At 39.9% G+C, this 21101-nt stretch overlaps 1 protein-coding gene across 1 annotated transcript in view; it reads left to right on the top strand.

Annotated features, from left to right (window-relative positions):
* PPP1R16A (protein phosphatase 1 regulatory subunit 16A) overlaps window positions 1-21101 on the top strand; it is a 1191114-nt gene that overhangs the window by 466141 nt on the left and 703872 nt on the right. The window contains exon 4 of the mRNA XM_044067426.1: window positions 15356-15459. Coding sequence (XP_043923361.1) covers window positions 15356-15459 — 104 coding nt within the window. The remainder of the gene's footprint in view (window positions 1-15355; window positions 15460-21101) is intronic.

Raw genomic sequence — 21101 nt, forward strand, 5'->3', positions numbered from 1 at the left:
GCATTTAGTGTATACCTGAGGACAAATTCACTGAAGTCTGCTTAGGATATAAAAATATCTGCAAATACTTCAAAACAAAAATCCTAAACCTTCTGGATTTTGCATACTTGAGAGCCATACAGATGTCATCCTGCTGTTTTTTTGTAAATTGTCTTTCCAGTATCTCTTACAAGTCCTTTCTAACTTCTAATTATCATGCAGTGTTTTATGTACCCCACTAACTACCCCCTTTTAACAGCAGCTTTTGTTCTAGGCCTTACTAAAAACAATACCAGAATTGATCATTCTCTTAGCACTCCCATATCCCTTTCTGTTTGCCTATATTCATATGTCAATCCCTAGTGGAGAAGGCGGTCTCTTACCTTCTGTCAAAACCTCTGCTTGGCCTCATCCCATGCTGTCACTTTTCCCAGTATAATTTATTTGTTCCCAATATCTTTGTTCCTTTTCCAATTTTCTTTTTTTTTTCCAGTCCCATCTTACTTATTTTCTTTTCCCCTACTTGTATTTATCCTTATTGGTAAAATGTCCTTTCTGCATTGTCATGTTGGATTAGTTTTTAAAATGCTTTCTGTTACTTTATGAATATAATATTCTACATGGCTGTTGTAGTACTTCTCAAGTCTTGCGTCCTTTCTGCGTTGTCATGTTGGATTACTTTTTAAAATGCTTTCTGTTACTTTATGAATATAATATTCTACATGGCTGTTGTAGTACTTCTCAAGTCTTGCATCCAAAGTCCTACTCTCTCCTTTTTTTTTTCGAAATTCTCCTCCTGTTTCATCATCATCATCATCCTCTTTGTTTTATAACCTTCTGATTGTGTTATGTATGCAAGCATTAGTTGCGTTGATGTAAAGTATCAATTTAAAACATGGGAAGGGTTAGCTTATCCCACTTAACTTTTGCCGTCTTCCCCTTCCAGATAAATTCCTTCAACTCTATTAATTATTATTCACAAATTTTCCTCTGGGTGATAAAAATATTTCTGGCCGGTATATAAAATTAAAGGGACTAAAAATATGACAGTATGTTAAAACACAAACTCTTAGCTGAAAGTACAGTAAAACAACAATTTTTAAATGTGGAAGGTTTATTCCCAAAGAGAACTTATCTGTAAAGCAAAGGAACAACACAAGCCGACTGTCAGTCCTCAAAAGCCTACAGAGGAGAGTTATTCAACAGTAGGAAAGCTTTGGAGGGCTTGGTGCCCAAGCCGGTCTTTTTAGTTGGCTCAGTTCAAGCTGACTTATGGTTTGGGCATGTGGAAGGTTCCGTGAAGCTTTGGAAGCTGGCTGGCTGTTATATTCTTGGCAGGATATAACCGATATAGCTAAGGGTGCTACAGCAGAAATTTGAAAAATCTACTGTTATGGTAAGTTTACTTACACAACTGTACATTTTTGGACCTTCTACCATAGAAGTTATCAAAAAGTGTGATGAGAGAGAAAAGCTGATTAAGGAATTACTCAGATTTTTAAGCCTTCATTCTCTAAGATTTCAAAGGGATTCTCTGCATCCTTGTCTTACTTTGTCTTAAAGTAAAATAAACAGTCCCTGCAGAATGCTGGTAAAAAGACTTTTAAAGTATGAATGGCAAGTTGTTCCAAAAAGAAAGAAGAAACCCTCAGAACAAGGAACAGTCCAATAAATCAGAAAGAGTATATGAGGAACCTTGTTCCCTCCTCCCACTCTGGTAGTCCCTTAATCCTCCTAAAATGTTTGAAATTCCATTTCTTTCTCTTTGGCGACAGATTGTTTCAGGCAAATGGGCTCTGAATGTGAACAATCTAGGTTACAGATGGCAATAGGAGGCTCTCACTCTTTTGTAATGAATTCCTACACACCAGACAGACCAAAGTTTTCTCCTTCCCCTTATCTTTCAACAGATGATGTCTGAGAGGGTAATAGAAGCAGTTTCTCCTCCTCTCTGTTCGTAGGTGTTTACTAGGCTAATGACCACAAGGGCCTTTTTAAGCCTAGCCATGCATCCCAAATCTCTGACAAGATCTGATACCCTTGATAAGTGTAATCATGGGCCTGGGAGATGAGCCATTTACAGGTTGCCTGTGTCCATTAGAGACATAGGTGCCAAACCAGTGATGAATTTCTGGTTTCCCATCCAGTTGTCCAAGTTGCAATTGAATTAGGTTAGGGAGGAACTCTGCTTCACACAGATGGGAGCCTGTTCCATAGACTGGGTAGTCTCTGGGATACATACCTGTCTCTCCAGTAGGTCCTATTTATATTACAGGCAAGATTTAATTTAGGGGAAGGATTTAATTCAAGAATGTTTCTTGTGCCAAAGAAAGTGCAAAAAATCTGTCTTGGATCAGGGATCTCGTACACAGGCTGGGTTTTCAAGAAAACATACAGAAGTCGTTTCTCGTTCATTCTTCTATGATTGTTTTTCTGAGGTGCTTGCTAGGCACCTCAATGCAAAGAACATTACTTCCACAGGAGGAAATAGATCTGTTACTGGAGTTTTCCACTTAGAATTTTATCTCGGTGAGGGAATTCCTCAGGATTTTGGGTTTTATGGATTCCATGATTCTCATGATACCTCTTGTAAGATTCCTCATGAGAAAGATACATTGGTATCTCCTGTCTCTGTGACTCCCAGCATCCACTCCCAATGACTTTTCAAATTCCAGTTTTGGGATTTGTAAAAAGGGAGGTCGTGTAGTGGAGACATCAGATTTCAGAGAATCCAGGTCTCCCATTCTCCCTGTCTGATCCAAAACAGTCACAACAGACTCCCCAGACTTTGAGTGGGTAGCAGCAGTAATGGGAATGCAACTACAGTCTTTGGGGATAAAAACACAGACCTGAAAGAGTTACTAGTTCTTATAAATGCTCTTAATTCTCTGAGTCATCTGTGGTCCCTGGGACCTCCTCAGTTTTTACAGACAAAACCACTGTGACGTGTTACAACAACAACAAGGGGCAGCTATATCTTACCCCTGTGCAGATTAGCCATGTTAGCATGGGATACAGCTTTGCCACACAATCTTACTGCACAGGCATCTTGTATCCCATTAGACTAAAACTGAATGACAGGCAAGCTGAGGAGGATCATGGCAGATCCCCACAAGCGGAAGGTAAATCAGGGTGTCTTCCAAGATTTGATCTGCCTGTGAAGAGAAACTCAAGTAGATCTATTTGCCTCTTCTCTAAACAACCAACTGGCAAACTTCTGTTCCAGGACTCCAAGCAAGAAGACCTGGAAGACAGATGCATTCTGTTTTCCTTGCACCAGAATGTCTCTGTATGCTTTTCCACTCTTTCCACTGATAGCAAGGGTAGGTCTGGCGATTCATATGGACTCCCCAAAGGTCATTGTTGTGACTTCCTTCAGGACCAAGCAGCAGTGTTTTCCCTTCTTTTGGAATTTGCCAAGGGCAGTTACTACATGCATCGTCGCAGACTGGACTTGTGCAAGATGAAGGGTATTTGATACATTCCAACCCCAAGTAATTGTAACTAACTGCCAGTAGGATACGGTTTTATACCTTTTAAGTATCTTTTTTTTTCTGAGGACCTGCAGCAGGTATTGACGGATTCAAGAAAGACTACTACTAGAAAATCATATATTAGCTAATGGAAAAGGCTTTCTAGTTACTGCCTACAAAAGAACCAGCCTTCATTCAGGGCTGGTGTTTTTCTGGTGTTATTTAAATGTTTGTTTATTTGCAATGCAGCAGAGTGCAGTAGAGTCCAATACAATAAAGTTGCCATGTAGTTAGTTATATTACTGCATTTGAGTAGAAAAACAGACAGACATACATTACTTAGTAAATGTCGTACAAAGACTTATAGCAGTTTTTTAATTTGATGCTAAAGAATGCAGTTAGTGGGTGTAGTAACATGGTATAAAGCAGACATCTTGGACTATGCAAGGTGAAAGAAGGAGAAGAGGGAGGAAAAGTGAGCAGAAATTGAGGATGTCTATAATGAAGAGAGGTAGCTAGGAGTGTGAGGGTGGGGTTTATAGGACAGCTGTGGCCAAAAGGAGGAATTTAGTGAAAGTGTAAGAGTGCTTTTAGGTACAGAAAGGAGAATATTCAAAAGGAATAATTTAGAAAAGATACAAGACTGCATTTGGAGTTACAGTTAGGTTGAGGTTAAGAGACTGTGGCTGAGTGAATTTAAGGTGAAGGACAATAATTGGGTGGTTGTAGGGTTAGGGAGAAGGGGACAGCACAGAATGGGGGTGTTATATGTGTTGAGGAGGTTGAGTGATGTTAGGGGAATGCTATAAGGAAACTGGTTAACTTGGGGGTAGACAAAATTTTATAATGTGCGAGTTACTATCCTGCAGCCTGTCTTACTCCAGTGTCAAGGTTCATCTGAACCATTTCAGCATGTCCTCCCGTGGATTATCCCCTCTTTCAGTGCACTCCCATCTCAAAATGTTTTTGAAATGCACTCTGCATAAGACAACTCCCAGAAAAAAACAGTGGCTCATCCTTGGGATCTTAATTTTGTGTTAGAGAATACTTGCTCCACTTGATCCAGCTCATCAGTTGACTTGAGATTTTTAACATGGAAAACAGCTTTTTTGCTCTGACCTCTGCAAGAAGAGTATCTGAGTTGTAAGCTTTTATGGTGGGGGGCCAACCTTCTCATTGTCTGCAAAGATGGTGTTTCTTTGAGAACAGATTCTCCCTTTATGCCTAAACTGGTGTCTAAGTTTACATTAAGCCTTTATGGCTAAACCATCTGCCCATCTTCTTTCCAGAACCTGAAAATTAGGGAGAAAGCATAGTTCGTACCTTTGATGTCCACAGACAACTCTGGTGTTATATTGACAAAACAAGTCATTCAAAACTTTGATCATTTCTTGTAAAAGGTAAGAGAGACAACCAGTGTCAAAGAAGACTATTTCCAAATGGTTGTCTATGACTCTAACATCTTGTTACTGCCACCACAGCAGGTACTATTCCAGGCAGGGTCATATGTGGCTTTTTGCAAAGGGTTTGATTTTAGGAGCATTCTAGAAGTAGCAACTTGGTCCTATGTGCATACTTATACAAAGCACTATAAACTAGATACCCTTTCTAAAGCACATGTTACAGCCTGTGTTACCTCGTAGATTGATTGCTGTTTGTTCTTATCCACATTCCCATCCCTGATGTGAAAAACAGCTTGAATGCTTTCATTAAACATTCACTTTCAGCCCTACATTTAGATAAATTAAATTATGCCATTTGCTGTACAGTTCATTAAGATATTAAAGCTGTTCGTGAGGTAATGGCTTTTTATTCGCATCCCATAGTTTCTAACTTTATTTTTCATTGAACTGCTTTCCACTGTACCTTTTAATTGTTACATTTCTCATCAGAGAGTGTCCAGAACTCTCAAGTGTAAATTCTTGCAGTTGCAGACCAGTTCATCTCCAAGTAAAAGTAGTAAGCAATGGGAAAGCAATCTAACAATCTTGCAGCTGCTTGCTTGTTTCAAAAAGTGTATGCAAATTTCAGCCAGACTTCACCTGTTCAGCTTTTTGCATCTGCAGACTTGTGTCCCACAGAGATCATTTGCTACTGAGAAAAAAAAAAACAGGCAAATAACGTTGAAGAAGCAGTAAACCATCTATTTCCATACATTTCATCTTTGTCTTTTTTTCAAGACCGTTTGCATAAATAAAAACTGTGTCTATAACTTAAGCCACAGACATCATAGGTATTCACCCCTGTAAAAAGAAGGGACATTATTGATCATATTTTATGTAGTGTGACAAAGGGAAATATTTCCAGCTCAGCTATCTGGGATTTTGTAAATAATTCTGTCATTTGTAAATATTAATATGATTTACACAGAAGTATGTGTAAAGTACTGAGCTAAAATGTAACCACAGCATGCCCTATTGGAATAGAACAGGAATGTACCTGCACTATTGTGACTGTTTAGATGTATATGTTTAATGGAAATTGGAACACAGGAGGTTAACTTGAAAAAAATTCAGAGAAAATAGTTGAAATTAAATTGTTTCATAACCATGTAATAGAAGAGATGTTATTTTCACTTTCAGTGCAGTAGCAGACACAATGTCTAGAGCTAGAAGTTTTTTGTATTGTTTTGAAAGAGAAGTAATTACTAGCTTTAAGATGTAAAAGTGTTTTATTGTTTTATGACTTTCAGGATCTGCAAACATCTGAGAAATATGTATTTTTTCACAGGGAGATGGTAAACTTTTACGAGTTTCTAGCAAAGGGGGTTTAGCTTGGGAACTGAAGTCACGTGACAAAAAGTGTTGTCATCCATGCTAACCCAGCAGTAATATTTGATATTAATTTAAGAACTCTCTCAGAGAGAGGCTGGGCATTTTGCATTTTGTCTTTGACCTAACAACATCAGCTGGAAACATCCACTCACCTCTGCATTTGCCTTGCTGTAAGTAAGTTTGTAGGACATAGTAACTATTAGATTCAGCTAGGAATATAGTAAAGTATAGCTTAGATGTTTATTTGAGACTATCCTACAATGTTGTTTTAAATATTTCCTGTAGTTTTGAACTCTGATTTAACTGATTACTTGCCGAGTATTTTCTTGTTCTTTTATTATCTATTATTAAACATATTTAAACCTTTCAATCGTGGCTGGTCTGTTTAGAGATATTTAGGCTCTTAGAGTACTTGCTTATCTATTTGATGACAGTGTACAAGCCACTCCTAAATAGCCTTGGTCAAACTACCATTTGGATTAATAGTAACATTACACGGTAGAATTTGACACCCTTTGCTAAGGGCCTTAAAGTAGCTGATAAAGGGGTTCTGGTGGCAGTGAAAACTACCTTGTAGTCTGGGCAGAAAGGGGCATAGCTAGTAAACCTGTGCCAGCTTTTCCTGTGTGTGTGTGTGTGTGTGTGTGTGTGTGTGTGTGTGTGTGTGTGTGTGTAAAACAAATTTCCAAGTGTGTGTGCCAGCTACTTGGGCAGGGACACGAAGCACTGGTTGGACAGAGAGAGTGTTGGAGGACTTGGCTTGGAACTCTGGCTAAGGACTCGCCTCTGTAGCTGTCCCAGTGGGCGTCTTATTGGGTATCTGGAGAAAGAGGGAGAAACCGGCCCCAGACTGACTGTGGTCTCTGTGTGGTCTTAAGGGAAATTGCACTTTACTGTATGTGTACTTGTCATCCTCCCAGTGTGTACATACCCCACTTTTGCCAGTGGTGAGGATTGAGGCTCCTTGATTACTGGGCCAGTGTTGGGCCGTCACATGTAGTATTAAGATATACTTTTATATTCCATCCCCTGACTACTGCAGACCAAGGTCACATTATATTAACTTTAATTTGCTTCTATCTAACTTTTATCTTGTTTAAAGTGTAAAGCCTGTGTATCTTTAAACTAAGAAAAAGTACTTGCTTGCGTGAATGTCTGTACAGCAGTCACTGATGAGACTCCCTTAACTCACATTTAAAATACCCGAGTACACAGTATACAGAACTGCTTTGCAGTGTAACATGCAATTTACATTATTAAGTACAAGTATTAATAAAAACAAAAACTTTCACATACAGTTACTTCATTTCTTTCAGTGTCCTTCATGACATTAATGATGTAAAGCAAGTTATCAGCTTTACATGCCACCCACACATTAAAGAAGTCAGTAAAATTCCAGTCTTTCTCAGCCACTTTTTTGCCAAGCTATATTTCACATGTCTATTCATATATGTAGAGGGAACAATGCTTTATAGTTTGCCATTTACTCACTATTTGCACTGTTGCTGGTCTTCTAGCAGATCAGGTTCTCCTCCCACCAGTCTCTGGTTCAAGTCCAAGGTACTCTTGATTCTTTTTGTTAGTTATGTGTTTTTTCCTTTTCCTTATAGGTTCATAGGCAGGTACTAGGCTATCAGTCCTAAGGTCTATATAAGCCTAGAGAAAAAGGTTCCCTGGCTTTCACCACCCAAGAAAATTATTTTCCTGTGCCCCTGTCTTAAGCATTTTCCTTTGGAACAGTGGAAAAGGTTTCACTGGCAAAGAATGTCTATGGGCTTCCATGAAAACATTAAAAAGTCCCATTGCTGTCAGAAGAATTAGAATCCGAGTTCCGTTCCGCTTGTTGGCTCTGTATTAAAAATGTCTTTTACCTCCAGGAAAAAAATATTCTCAAGATACAGCAGTGCGAGTCTCGTTTCTGCCTCTTGACATTCTTTGATTTCTGGGTTTAGCGTGTTTCTCTTCTGTCTAGTGTGCACTGAGTAGCCATTTTCCCAAATGCTCTGTTGTCTCCAATTTTTAATACTTTTGTTCCACAATTTTGTAAGGACCAACTCTTTCTTTTGGCACGATTGCATCTTTACTAATATAGGTCTTAACTGTCTTATTAGGCCAGGTTTGGAGCACACAGTTTATGTACCCTCTCAGTTAACAAATCCTGCTGTGGCACACCAGTCTAGTTGTTTATTTGTACTTTCATAAAATTAATCTGCACTCTGTTCCTTCCAATTTCTGTTACAGCAAAAAGTATCACTTTCTCTGTGTGCTCTGTCTTCTAGCTACTATTTTTTGAAACAGCCCTCAGCTTGAGGAGTTTAATACTCAGCCAGCCTTTTCTTTAATTCATCCTCCGATTTTTGCAGTTTTATCAGTTTATCTGAATCTCTAGTTAAAGCTCCTTTTATTTTCCCTTAGTCTTTTGTTATCTGAATTGATAATTTGTTTTAGTTATTGATTTTGTGGACCATTGTAGTCCGACTGGGCAGTGGTAGCCCCTTTTCAGTGGAGGCCTAGGTAGAAAATCTATAGTTACAAAATACACCATTTTGTACAGTAGAGATAAAAGTAAAGCAGAAATTTCAATATGGACAAACAACTGAAAGACAGGTATACTAGAGAAAATATACGATCTGTAAAATATAGGGTCCTCATGTATCATTATGTGACTAATTGGCCTAGACAGTGAAGTTTAAAATGTAATTTACATTTTTACATTTATAGATAGAAAAAATATGATAAACGAGGTGTGAGAGATAAGAAAAGGAAGCAGGGAAGAGGTGAGGAATATGTGACTTGTATGTATATTTCTTAGCTGTCTTAGATGCAGATGCCAATTGCAAGCTTTCAGTGTTTCTGTAAATGTATCTTTGTTAAACTGAGCTTAGTTGCAGACTTTGTTATAGTGATGATCTTTTTGGGGGTGAATTGGGAATCATTTAAGAATGATTGGGAGGGGCTTGCTCAGAGTTTAGAAGAATACCATAGGAGGTAATTTTGTTTGGATCAGATGTAAGGACTGTATTTAGAATAGAAGATCTATTGGAGTTCTTGCTGTATATGGTTGGAGAGGCAGTGAGTTGTGTAGATTTTCTGCATAGTTAGGGTTAAGAGTGAAAACAGATTAACAATGATCATCACCTAAAATGATGGTTTCTTGGTTGATATTGATGAATATCAGAGGTAGAAGGTCCTCTAAAGTTGAGTTGTTGTTATTTGGGGGAATATAAACAGTGATTGGACAGCTGTTTTTTTGGTCATTGATTTTTAAGAGGGAGATTAGTGTTTCAGCATTATTGAAGGAGCTTGGGTACATTGGGCATGATGGGAGTACCAGTCAGTTGTTGCATTGAACTGCTGTGCCCCTGCTTTTTTGTGTGATCTCTCTAGTCACAATGTGTTATGGCTTGGGAAAACTATTTCATCATTATTGTTTGGTTTTAGCCAGGTTCGGTTAAATCTAAATTATTGGGCATGTGAAGTGTAACCAGAGCATATAGCTCATGTATTTTGTTGGTTATGCTTTGGCAGTTGATGTGTTGAAGGAAGTCCAGGGGTGGGATTCTTGCTTAAATAAGAGCTATTAATCTTAGGGTAGGTGGTGCTGGGGTGGTCTGGGGGGGGGGGGACATAAAGGGATGAGTAGCAGGACCTGGGTTTGGGTGGATATCACCACAGAGTATTAATGGTTTGGCTAATGCTGGGAAAGATTGGGATAACTGCGGTGGTGGTGCTGCGGTAGCATTGTCGCCTCACAGTAAGACGTTGTCCTGTTCGATTGTCAGCTAAAGCGTCTTCTGTGTGGAGACATGCGTGAATGGGCGTACCTTCGTTGAAGGTTGTGCGTCAGAGCTGGCAACTCGGTATGGAAAAATCTACTGCCAATCATTAGCGGACCGGAGTTCTGCTGTGGCGACCCCTAACCGGGAAAAGCCAAAAGATGCAACATCTATGTTTAAAACCAACTTGTATAAGGTAGGGGTTAAGTAGTTTGTTGGAGATATTATGTAGGAGGATATAAAGCTGTGGAAAGAGGTGAGGGAAATGCTATGAAGAATGTAGATTGTCTGAGAGGATAGGTCCTTACTTGTAGGTATTATGTATGCTAGTGTGGGGAATGTTTGTTTTGTGTAAGGAGGAGTGGTTTATGGCAAGGTGGGAAAGAGACAAGAGTAACCTAGAGAGGAAGAAGCTACTGAGTAGCATGGTAATTTGTAGTAGAGTACAGAGTAGGAGAGCAGAGTCAATTTTTGTGAAGATTCAGTGAGTGTATCAGTAGAGGAATGTAGTATAGAAGAAGAGAGAGCTTTCTCAGAGGGTGGAGTTAGATTATGGCTGAGATAGAGAAGTTATGGTGTAGCGTAGTTGTGCTTGAAATGCAGTGATATAACTGAGGAAGTATAATGATGGAACTCAGAAAGAGGTTTATGTTAGATTTGAAAATGTATGAGTCAGAGGAACTAGAGTTTTGAATGATTCAAGAAATGTAATGTTTGAGAGAGGGGGAACAGTTTGGATAAGGGATGGAACTAAGGGAAGATAATATTGTAAAGTGGAGCTTCCTGCTAGTTGTAATGGGAAGTGAGTTGGTATCGTGGGCACTTTTTGATAGCTGTGACTGTAGAGTGATGATTTAATGGAAAGCGTGTGATTTGTGGAGACTTGTTAATTCTGTTTTGATTTGTTGTGAATTAATTGTGGGAGATGCCAGTTGAGGTTATATTAATAGTGAAGAGCAGGTTGGGGGCAGGGAACTGAAGTGCATGGAGCAATAGTAAGGGCAAACAGAATGTGTTTTGCCTATTTCAGAATATATTGTGGAGGAAACCACAGCGAATGCAACACTCGCTATCCATATATGTGATATTCTGTTAGTGTGTGGTTTATTTTGAAGGTTTGAGTACAATTGTTTTATTTTTTCTCTTAAGTTATTGGAAGCCATCTCCTATACCAAAGCTGAAAGTTGAACTGCTTTTTGCTAAACAGTTGTAAGATTCTTCCCAACCAGACTTTTCATTTCTTGATTTTCTCCAACTTCTCCAGAGTTATTCTTTGTTGATATCCAGTCAGTGTAATTACTTGATAGTGACCATATTTTACACAAAATAACTTCACTGGCCCCTTTTCACAGCTTTTGTTTTCACAATAGGAGCTCAGATCAGTGTGCAGCTATCTTGGAAACGGCACACTACAACTGATTTTATTAAGCTGTCAGTTATTCTAGGGTTTATAATTTTTTGTTTCGGTACTCCTTAACATATCATAGAGCCTCATACACTTCAGCTTTATAAGACTACTTCATTGTTTGACTTCTATTACTACAGACCTTTGACAAAGTGAGTAAGATCTGCAGGTCATATGCTGGTACTTGGGTACCTATGGTGGATATTTGCCTTTGCAGGTTTCTTCTGCTTCACCAAAGGGTGCTAACTACTACGATTTCCTAAACATTTTAGTGAGAATGACTCTGGAAAGCCCAATGGTTACCCAAGCCCACCCTGCCAACATCTGTCTCAGCCTTCTGGAAGGCTTTTTTAACAATATTTTAAGAGGAGGAGAAGTACCAACATCTTGAAAGAAAGCAGTAGTAGCTGTAGTACCTAAATTAGGGTAAAGAGCCATCAGATCCAGCTTCATACAGGCCCATTTCAATACAAAATCATGATTATAAAGTGTTTGTCTGTAATGGCTAAATGGATGGCAAAAGTGATGCTAAAATTGATAGATATGGATCATTGTGGTTTTGTGGAGAGGAGGCAAATATTTGACAACATAAACAGAACAGTTGTGATCCAGAGGGGAAACAGAATGTAAGAAAATACCACTGTTGCTGGTGGGTCTTGATGCAGAGAAAGCATTTGACAGAGTAAGCTGGGATTTTATGAGCAGTGCAATGGAAGCATTTACATTCCTGATAAAATTATAAGTTTGATTAGGAGGATATGTGAAGGATTGGAGGCAATGGTTAAAGTGGGTGGGGTCCTCTCTGATAATCTCTGCTTGAGCAGAGGAACTAGGCAGGGGTGTCCTCTCTCCATTATATATAGAACCACTGGCAAAGAAAATAAGAGACTCAGAAATTCAAGAATATACATGGTATGGTAGTCAAGAAAAGCTGGCTCTATTTGCAGATGGCATTATTTTATACCTGACAAACCCAGAAAGGAACATTACAGTGCTGTGGAACATAGTGAGACAGTTTCAGACCATTTCGGGATACAAAATGAATGAAGCTAAAACAAAAGCAATAGAGGTAAAGTTTGTACCCACAAATGAATTGGTTCAGCAATATTCATATTTATGGGGACATGATAAAATGAAATATTTAGGAGTATGGATTAAAAATGATACTGGTGTGGCAGCTAAAGATATGCGGGAAGAGAGTAAACAAAAAAAATACAATAACTGAGACAATGTAAGCTTTGTTATATGGATTTCAATAGTGAGATACAAGCAGTTAAAATGTTTTAGTCCCTTTAGTTTTATACACTGTCAGGCATATTTTTATCAACCAGAGGAGAAGTTCTGGATAACAATTAGTAGAGCTGAAGGATTTTATCTGGGAGGGAAGACGGCAAAAGTCAAGTGGGATAAGCTTATTTTTCCAATAGAACAAGACTGATTGGGATTACCCGAGTTGAAGGGGTATTTCAGAGGAACACAGTTAAGACTCCTATACATAACACAAGCAGAAAATCATAATTCAAAGTGGAAAGAAATAATGATGAAACACGGGGGAAGCTAAAGTAACAGGAAGACACTTGGCTTTTGGATGCAGACTTTTAAAGAGACTAACAATAATCATACAGAATGTTGTATTCATAAAGTAGCAGAAGGTCTTTTATGAGCTAAGCCAACACAAGAATGAAAAAAAAAAGATTCTGTTGCTGGGGGTGACTGCAACTAGGATACAGGCAATAGGGGTGGGAATATATTGGAGAAAACTGACAAAAGAAGCAAAGTATTTGGAGCAAATAACTAGAGAGGGGAAAGGTAATGGAATGGGAAGATGCCAAGAAATTATTTGGTCTGCAAGCCAGAGATTGCCATCCACATCAAGGATTGATATCAGAGTTTATGCAGAGAGAAAGAAATAGGGTAGTCCTAAATGAAAGACCAGCACTGGTAGAATTTTTAGTAAAATCCAGAACACAAGTTGCCGTTAAGAAAGGAATAATTAGCAGAGCATATAAAATATTTTGTGATGACTGTAAAAATCAGTCAGAGGAAGTTAGTAAGGATTGGGAAGAGAGATTAGATAAGCAATTCACAAAGAAACAATGGAGAATATATGTATTTCTCCCAAATATGCAACAAAGTCTGGAAGATTTAAGATTTTTGCCTGGAAGTGTTTGCATAGGTATTTTTATACCCCAAGCAGACTTCAAAGAATTTTTCCTCAAGTAGACAGCAAATGTTGGCAGTGTGATGGGGAAGAAAGAGGTAACTAGGAACATATTTTCTGGGAGTGTAATGAGTTTGGCAGACTTTAAAGATTTCCTACAGACTGCTCTGTCAGAAATGCTGGGTGGGAGAATTGGAGTGACTAGGGAAATTATTTTTTTTGAGCTATGATACAGAATCAGAATTGCCTAGACATAGTAATGCCTTGCAGAGTCTAATTATGATGGCTGCCAAAAAAGTTGTTGTCTTTTCGGTTTTTCCCGGTTAGGGGTTGCCACAGCAGAACTCCGGTCTGCTAATGATTGGCAGTCTTTTGTTTATGGTGCCGAGTTGCCAGCCTGACGCCCAATCTTCAGCGAAGGCACGCCCATTCACGCATGTCTTTCGGAGGCCACTCTGCCGCGGGGAGGACATGCAGACTCCACACAGAAGGCACTCCAGCCGAGAATCCAACAGGAGAACCTCTTGCTGTGAGGCAACAACGCTATGGCTGCCAAAAAAGTAATTACTAGAAAATGGAAATCAGAGTCTAAACTAACTTTACTAGAAGTAGTGAAGATGGTGATAGAGATAAAACAACTGAAACTGGGATCTTTAGAAAAGGATAGGAGCAAATTACATAAGAAAAAAATGGGATCAGTACATGCAGAGGAGTAACGAGGTTTAAAAAAACTCGGGAATTGAATAAGCTATGTAATGGTTGACTGACAGTGACTGGATATATTAAAAGTGATGTATAATGTTTACAGCTACAGTTGTGAAGGCACGGTTTGGAAATGTATAGTGTTTGCAACTGAGATTGTGTCACTATGGTTTATTTTCATTTATTTAAATATAACATGACCTATGTCATGCATAATAATTAAAAATGTTTTGGTTTAAAGAAATCTGTCTCAGCCTGTGGTATATTTGCCTATCAGAAGTATGTTGAGAAATAAATAACCACTTGGGCACAGAGTTGATCTTCAAGTGGATCAGTCTTCCCCATTGGGGAATCCTCTTACCTCTTGACATTTTAGATTCTAACTTGGATGAGGAAGATCTGATATGTTCAGTACATATGCATATTTCTTCATCTTTGGGCTATGAAGAGGAGGCAATATTGTCACCCCCCAAAAATGAGAGAAGAGATGCTAGAAGTTAAGCCAAGTTCATAGTTAAACCTAGAAGATTTGATAAGAAAGTAAGCAGATTTTGTATTTTTATTTTATCTAGACTTGTTTTTTGACCAGGATAATTTCTGAATGTTTAGTAGTACCTCTTTTTTTCTGTTTTATGTCTTACTAATTTTGTGATTCCACCAATGGGTGCTTGTTGAATTTGCCTATATATTTGTGTCTTTCCAGTATGTGATCATTACTGCAGAAGTTTATCACAGATCTCATTGACGTATTCTCAATAGACTTAATTTGAGTCATTAAGGATTGTATTCTAATCTTTATTTTTTACATTTTGATTGCTTTAGTCTCCATTTGCTAGTTGTGTGTCTGAGCAAGTCACTTCAGACAATACTGCAGACCTTCAATAGAATGGACCTCGACTTAGTTGGACAGCACAGTTAATACAATGAAATAGAATAAAATAAAATAAATGTAGTTAATTGACATTTTCCAAGTTGCAGCATTTAAAGTGCATTTTTGGTAGAGTTCTATCATCCGAATTTACATGAGACTGAGTATGTAAATTGGAGATTTGACTGTAAGGGTCTTCCTGCTTCCTTCTTTATAGAGGTGCAGATCTACTGGCTGTAAATGCAGATGGTAACATGCCTTATGACCTGTGTGAAGATGATGCCACCTTGGACTGTATTGAAAATGCAATGGCTGCTCAGGGTGAGTGTATAAATGAGTTTTTCATTGATGACTTAAGTGTTGTGCAAAATTGTTACTTTTTTTCGGTGCCATTTCAGATAGTAAAAGTAAACAAAAAAATTGGTTTCTGCCTTCAATATCTGGTTCTTACATTGCTTTGGCCCTGTTGCTTGCTTTGAATTAGTGCCTCAACACTCGGATCAATCACGTTTTGCATGGTATACAGTATAGCAGTTGTGCTTTAGAAACTTGAGATTTTTTTTTAGCAGAGCCATTAAGTAAAATTAGGAAAGGGGTATTTCGTTTTAGCTTTACGTTGCTAAAACAGAACAATAGGAAACATTTGCATTCCATTAAAACAGTTTGCAGTACTGTTAATAGCCTTTGTTTATACTGTGGTCTTGCTCCTAGTGAAGTAGTTCCGGTGCTGGATATAGGAAATAAAATATTATGTCTGCATTGTAGCAAAACTGCTTAACTCTTAAGTCTGTAGCAGTTTAAGATGAATATACTTGCAGATGTTCATCGTGTTTCACTGATACAGTCATTACACTTGGGTTATCCTGCCATCAGGCGATCCCTCAGTCGGCCAGAGTTCCAAAGTCTTGGTCCGGCGTCGGTTGCTGTCGCTTCTTCCCTGACGTCAGTGTGCCAGGGGTATATAAGATGCAGCCTATGCCATTTTCTTCAGTCTTTCTTGCCGCGTGGTGCCCGAAGCAAAAGCAGTTCGCAAGTGCCAGTTAGCCGACTCCTGAGATTTTCGAATTCAAATTTCAGAACCGAAGTCTTCAATAAAGCTAAGTACCCCGTTGGGGAAACTTTTTCTTGCCTCAGACCGATGTCAGTAAAATTTAATAATTGCATTTCTTGTGGGAAGCAAATACCTCATAAAGATTTTCATTCCTACTGTATTCCATGCCTAGGCCCAGACCACAACGTCACTAGTTGTCGGTTTTCTGCTAGATTTAACAAACGCACTATTAAACGTCGGTTTGATTTTGCTCGCCATTATTTTGGCCGAAGGTTCAATTATACCATGCCGTCGGAACAACTGACGACTGGAATACACAAAAAAACGCAAAGACAAAGATAAGGACAGGCATCCGAGGTCCAAAACTGACGATGAAACCTCTTCTAGGCAAGTCGCCGGTTCTCAGTGAGGTGCTTTCACAGCCCCTGACACCCGCTACCTCAAAGCCACAGGCCGCCTCCGACTCCCACGTGGAGATTACTAGGCCTCTGGAAACTCAAGGTATTGGGCCTACGGAAATTAACCCCTCAGATGGGTCCGGAGCCGCTGAGCAGGCATCGGCTTCTGAGGGTGTTTTCAGACCTTCACAGCTTACCATCCAAACAACAACCAAGTCTAAAACTCCATTAAAGACAAAGAAACAAGTACAGCATTAACCTGGACAGGCCTCCATGCCTAAAAAACAGATGCTCAAAATGGCTGAATACCTAATTACTCTGATCAGGGGTTCCCATCCCCCTCCCGATAAAAGGCCTAGGCAGGATACAGACTATGATTCCTCTGACCAGGTTTCCATTTCTTCTGATTCTTCTTCAGACCAGAGATACTCTTTACCCCCCTATGAGGACTGTGATGCTGAAGAATCAATCCCTTCAGCCTCTCCTCCTGAGGATTACTCTTTTGGGGAAACTTTACATACCATGAGGGAGCATTTCCATTGGGAGAGCCATGATTATTCAGAATCCAAGAAAAGGCTCAGAGATTTTCTTTTATTGCCTCAGCACAGGCCCCTTACTATTCCGCCTGTGTTTAGATATTGTGGATGATGTGTTGTCTGAATCCAGTTTAACCCCTGACTCTTTGCCCCCAGCACCAGTCAAGCCAGATAGGTACTACAGAGTCCCTGACTCTCACAAATTTCTTTATAAAAACCCTGCTGCTGACCCAGAAACTATTTCCCAGGGTCCCAAAGGGGTAAAGGCTTCCACTGCTAAAAATCCAGTTCCCTCTGACAGGGATTCTAGAGCATTAGACAGATGGGGGAAGAAAGTTTACACTTCTGCAACTTTAGCAGTAAGGGCTTTAAATTGCCAGTTCCACATGCTTAAATACCAACAATATTTAATGTCTCTGTTAAAACAGAAAATGCTTACAAGCTCAGAAAGTCCTGACTGTAAGGAAATGCAGGATTTATTGCATGCAGTTGAACAAGTGGGAAAACGTACTCTGCAATGTGGTTTTGATTCATTAGAGGCTTCTTGTAGAGCCGCAGTTACAGGTTCTGTGATTCGAAGGCATGCTTGGTTAAAAGAACAAGGTTTATCTGATCATGTTAAGGCAAAATTATTGGATGCTCCTTTACAGCATGACATCTTGTTTGGTGTTAAGGCAAAAGAGGTATTAAAGAAAATGGAGGATAAGGCAAAATCTATGCAAACAGTGAAGGATTTCTTACAGGTTCAGCCACCTCGATTTAGCAGAAATTGGCCCTCAAAAAATTGGTCCTTTCCACTGTCAGACAGACCACAGAGAGGCAGATACAGATGCCCAAGAGGTAGATCTCAGCCCCAAGACTCTTACAGACCACGACAGTGGGGTGCTTCTACCTCAAAAGGAGGAGAAGACAAGTCACAACCTTATAGGAAACAGTCCCAATGACTTTCCACTTCAATTACCAAGCACTTACCTTTTGGCAGCTCCCTTAGGGGGAAAACTAGCACTTTTTTCACAAAATTGGCATATAATCACCCAAGACAAATGGGTTCTGAATATTGTGTCTCAAGGTTACAGGTTCCACTTTCACACTCTACCAAGGCCAAAAGGAATTCCAGACCTGCCACAAAATCAATGGGCAGAGGCACAAAAACAAATTACAGCCCTCATGGACATGAGAGCTATTCAAAAAGTGCCACAACATGAACAAGGATTTTACTCAAGACTTTTCTTGGTCCCCAGAAAGGACAAAGCCTGGAGACCCATACTGGACCTATCTACTCTAAATACTTACCTGGATGTTCCGAAATTCAAAATGTTGACACTACAGCAACTTCTTCCCATGCTGGGCAAGAAGGCTTGGCTTGTTACTTTGGACCTCAAAGAGGCATACCTGCATGTCCCAATCAGAAAAAATTGCAGAATATACCTCAGATTCATAGCTGGCACAATGCATTACCAATTCGCTGCACTGCCCTTTGGCTTATCTACTGCACCCAGGGTCTTCACAAAATGCCTGGCACCAGTAATTGCATTTTGCAGACAAAAAGGAATTCAAATATATCCCTACTTGGACGACTGTCTTATTCAAGCAGAGAGCAAGGACATTCTTCTAAAGCATCTGGCGTTTGTAAAAAGATTGCTAATTTGCCTAGGGTACACAGTAAATGAAAAGAAGTCAAAACTAGTGCCCTCAAGAGAGATAATTCCTGGGTGCCAGCTTAAATACAACGGCCCAGATGACTTCTCTCACGCAAGACAAGCAATGACAACTGACTCAGTACTTTCAAGTGATGGCAACAAAAACCCAACTCCCTGCAAGAAAAGTTCTGCAGGCCTTGGGGTTCATGGCGTCCTGCATACTACTAATACCATATGCCAGACTGCATATGAGGAAATTACAATGATACCTAAAAAGTGTTTGGACTCAACACTGTCACAGTTTGGAAACAGTAATACCACTTATTCCCTGCCTACAACAGGAGTTTCGATGGTGGGCACAGGCATGTCACCACAACAAGGGACAGCCTTTCACTTTACCCACAGCCAGGCAGACACTAACAACAGATGCTTCGGATTACTGGGAGCACACATGGCAGGAAAATGTATTCAGGGCAAGTGGGCCGCAGACCAAATGCATCTTCACATCAATCAAAAAGAGATGCTAGCTGTACAAAATGCCCTAACAGCTTTCAAGGACCTTCTGCCTCCAGGACAACTATTACTAAAGACGGACAGACACCACAGTTATGTGGTACATAAACAAGCAAGGGGGCACTCATTCCTATCCCCTCTGCAGACAAGCCATGACTTTGTGGAACACAGCACTGACCTATCAAGTTCATCTACAAGCACAATTCCTGCCAGGAAAGAAAAATACTCTGGCAGACGACTTAAGCAGAAACATTATGGATCCTCACGAGTGGAAATTAAATCCACAAGTATTCAGCATGATAACACAAAAATGGGGGTGCCCAGACATAGATCTTTTTGCCTCCCCACTGAACTGCCAACTACAGAAATTCTGCACAAGGACTTACCACACAAAAGCATGGAAAGTGGATGCTCTCTTGTTCAGCTGGAAAACCCTAAAAGTTTATGCCTTCCCACCGCTGCCTCTCCTTTCAAAGGTACTCCTAAAAGCCAGACAAGAAATGCCAAAAATGATCCTGATTGCCCCAGACTGGCCACGCCAGTGCTGGTACCCAATCTTAAAGAACTTGGCTCAAGGCCCAGCATGGATTTTACCTCAAATTCCTCATCTTCTGACTCAACAAAACAATCAGATCCTGCACAGCCAGCTCAAAACCTTAAACCTGGCTGCATGGCAGATTACTTAGTAAAACAGCCAACACCTTTCTCTAAAGCTGTTATGGATGTCATTTTGGAGGCCAGGAGGCCCAGCACCAGGAAATCCTATTCAGAAAAGTGGAAGAGATTCTGCGCCTGGAACCAGGCTCAAAGCTTTGACCCTCTTGTTCCAGATATTCCTCAGATATTACAATACTTAACTGAGATGCTGAACAAAGGCCTATCCTTTTCATCCATTAAGATCCACGCCTCTGCCATCTCAGCTCATTACAACATGGATCCTCCTATTTTCTCTTATCCATTATTAAAACAGTACCTCAGAGGGGCTAAAAACATAAGACCGCCCCGGAGACCACCAACACCAACTTGGGACCTCAACTTTGTCTAGGAAAAACTAACTTTACTCCCTTTTGAACCAGCCAGTTCAGCAGAATTAAAATATGTGTCATGGAAAACTGCTCTGCTTCTGGCAATAACCTCAGCACGAAGAGACTCAGAGTTACAGGCACTAATGGCAGTGGAACCTTTCATCAGGACAGGGTTTCCTTAAGAACAAACCCTACATTTATGCCAAAGGGGTGGTATCCAGTGTGGCTCTTAACCAAACTATTCACTTGCCAACATTTTATCCAAATCTCCAGAATAAAGGGGAGAGACTTCTGCACTCATTAGACATACACAGGCAGTTACGCTTGTACTTGGACAAAACAAAAGCTTTCAGGAAAACTTAGCAATTGTTTGTAGCAATATGCTGCAGGATCACAGGGAAAGGCTATTTCAAAGCAGACCATTTCAAAGTGGATAGGACACTGTATCCGTTTCTGCTACACACAGCATGGAAAAACTGTACCTAGCAACATTAGGTCACATTCCACCAGGGCAACAGCCACTTCAACTGCCTACCTTAGAGGAGTACCTACCAAGGACATTTTGGAAGCTGCAACTTGGAGTTCAGTGAACACTTTTACCAAGCATTACCACTTGTCTCTTTACTCTAAATCCAGAGCTGGCTTTGCCACTGCAGTTTTGCAGGGCCTCATAGCCACCCTGAATACTTTATAGACCCAGCCACCCTACCTCAGCTTTGGGATTCCACCCAAGTGTAATGACTGCAGCAGTGAAACACGATGAACATAGTACAGTTTTGTACCTACCATAAATGTAGATG

Source organism: Protopterus annectens, chromosome 3.part1, assembly GCF_019279795.1.
Source record: "Protopterus annectens isolate FY-2018-M chromosome 3.part1, PAN1.0, whole genome shotgun sequence".
Classification (NCBI taxonomy): Eukaryota; Metazoa; Chordata; order Ceratodontiformes; family Protopteridae; genus Protopterus; species Protopterus annectens.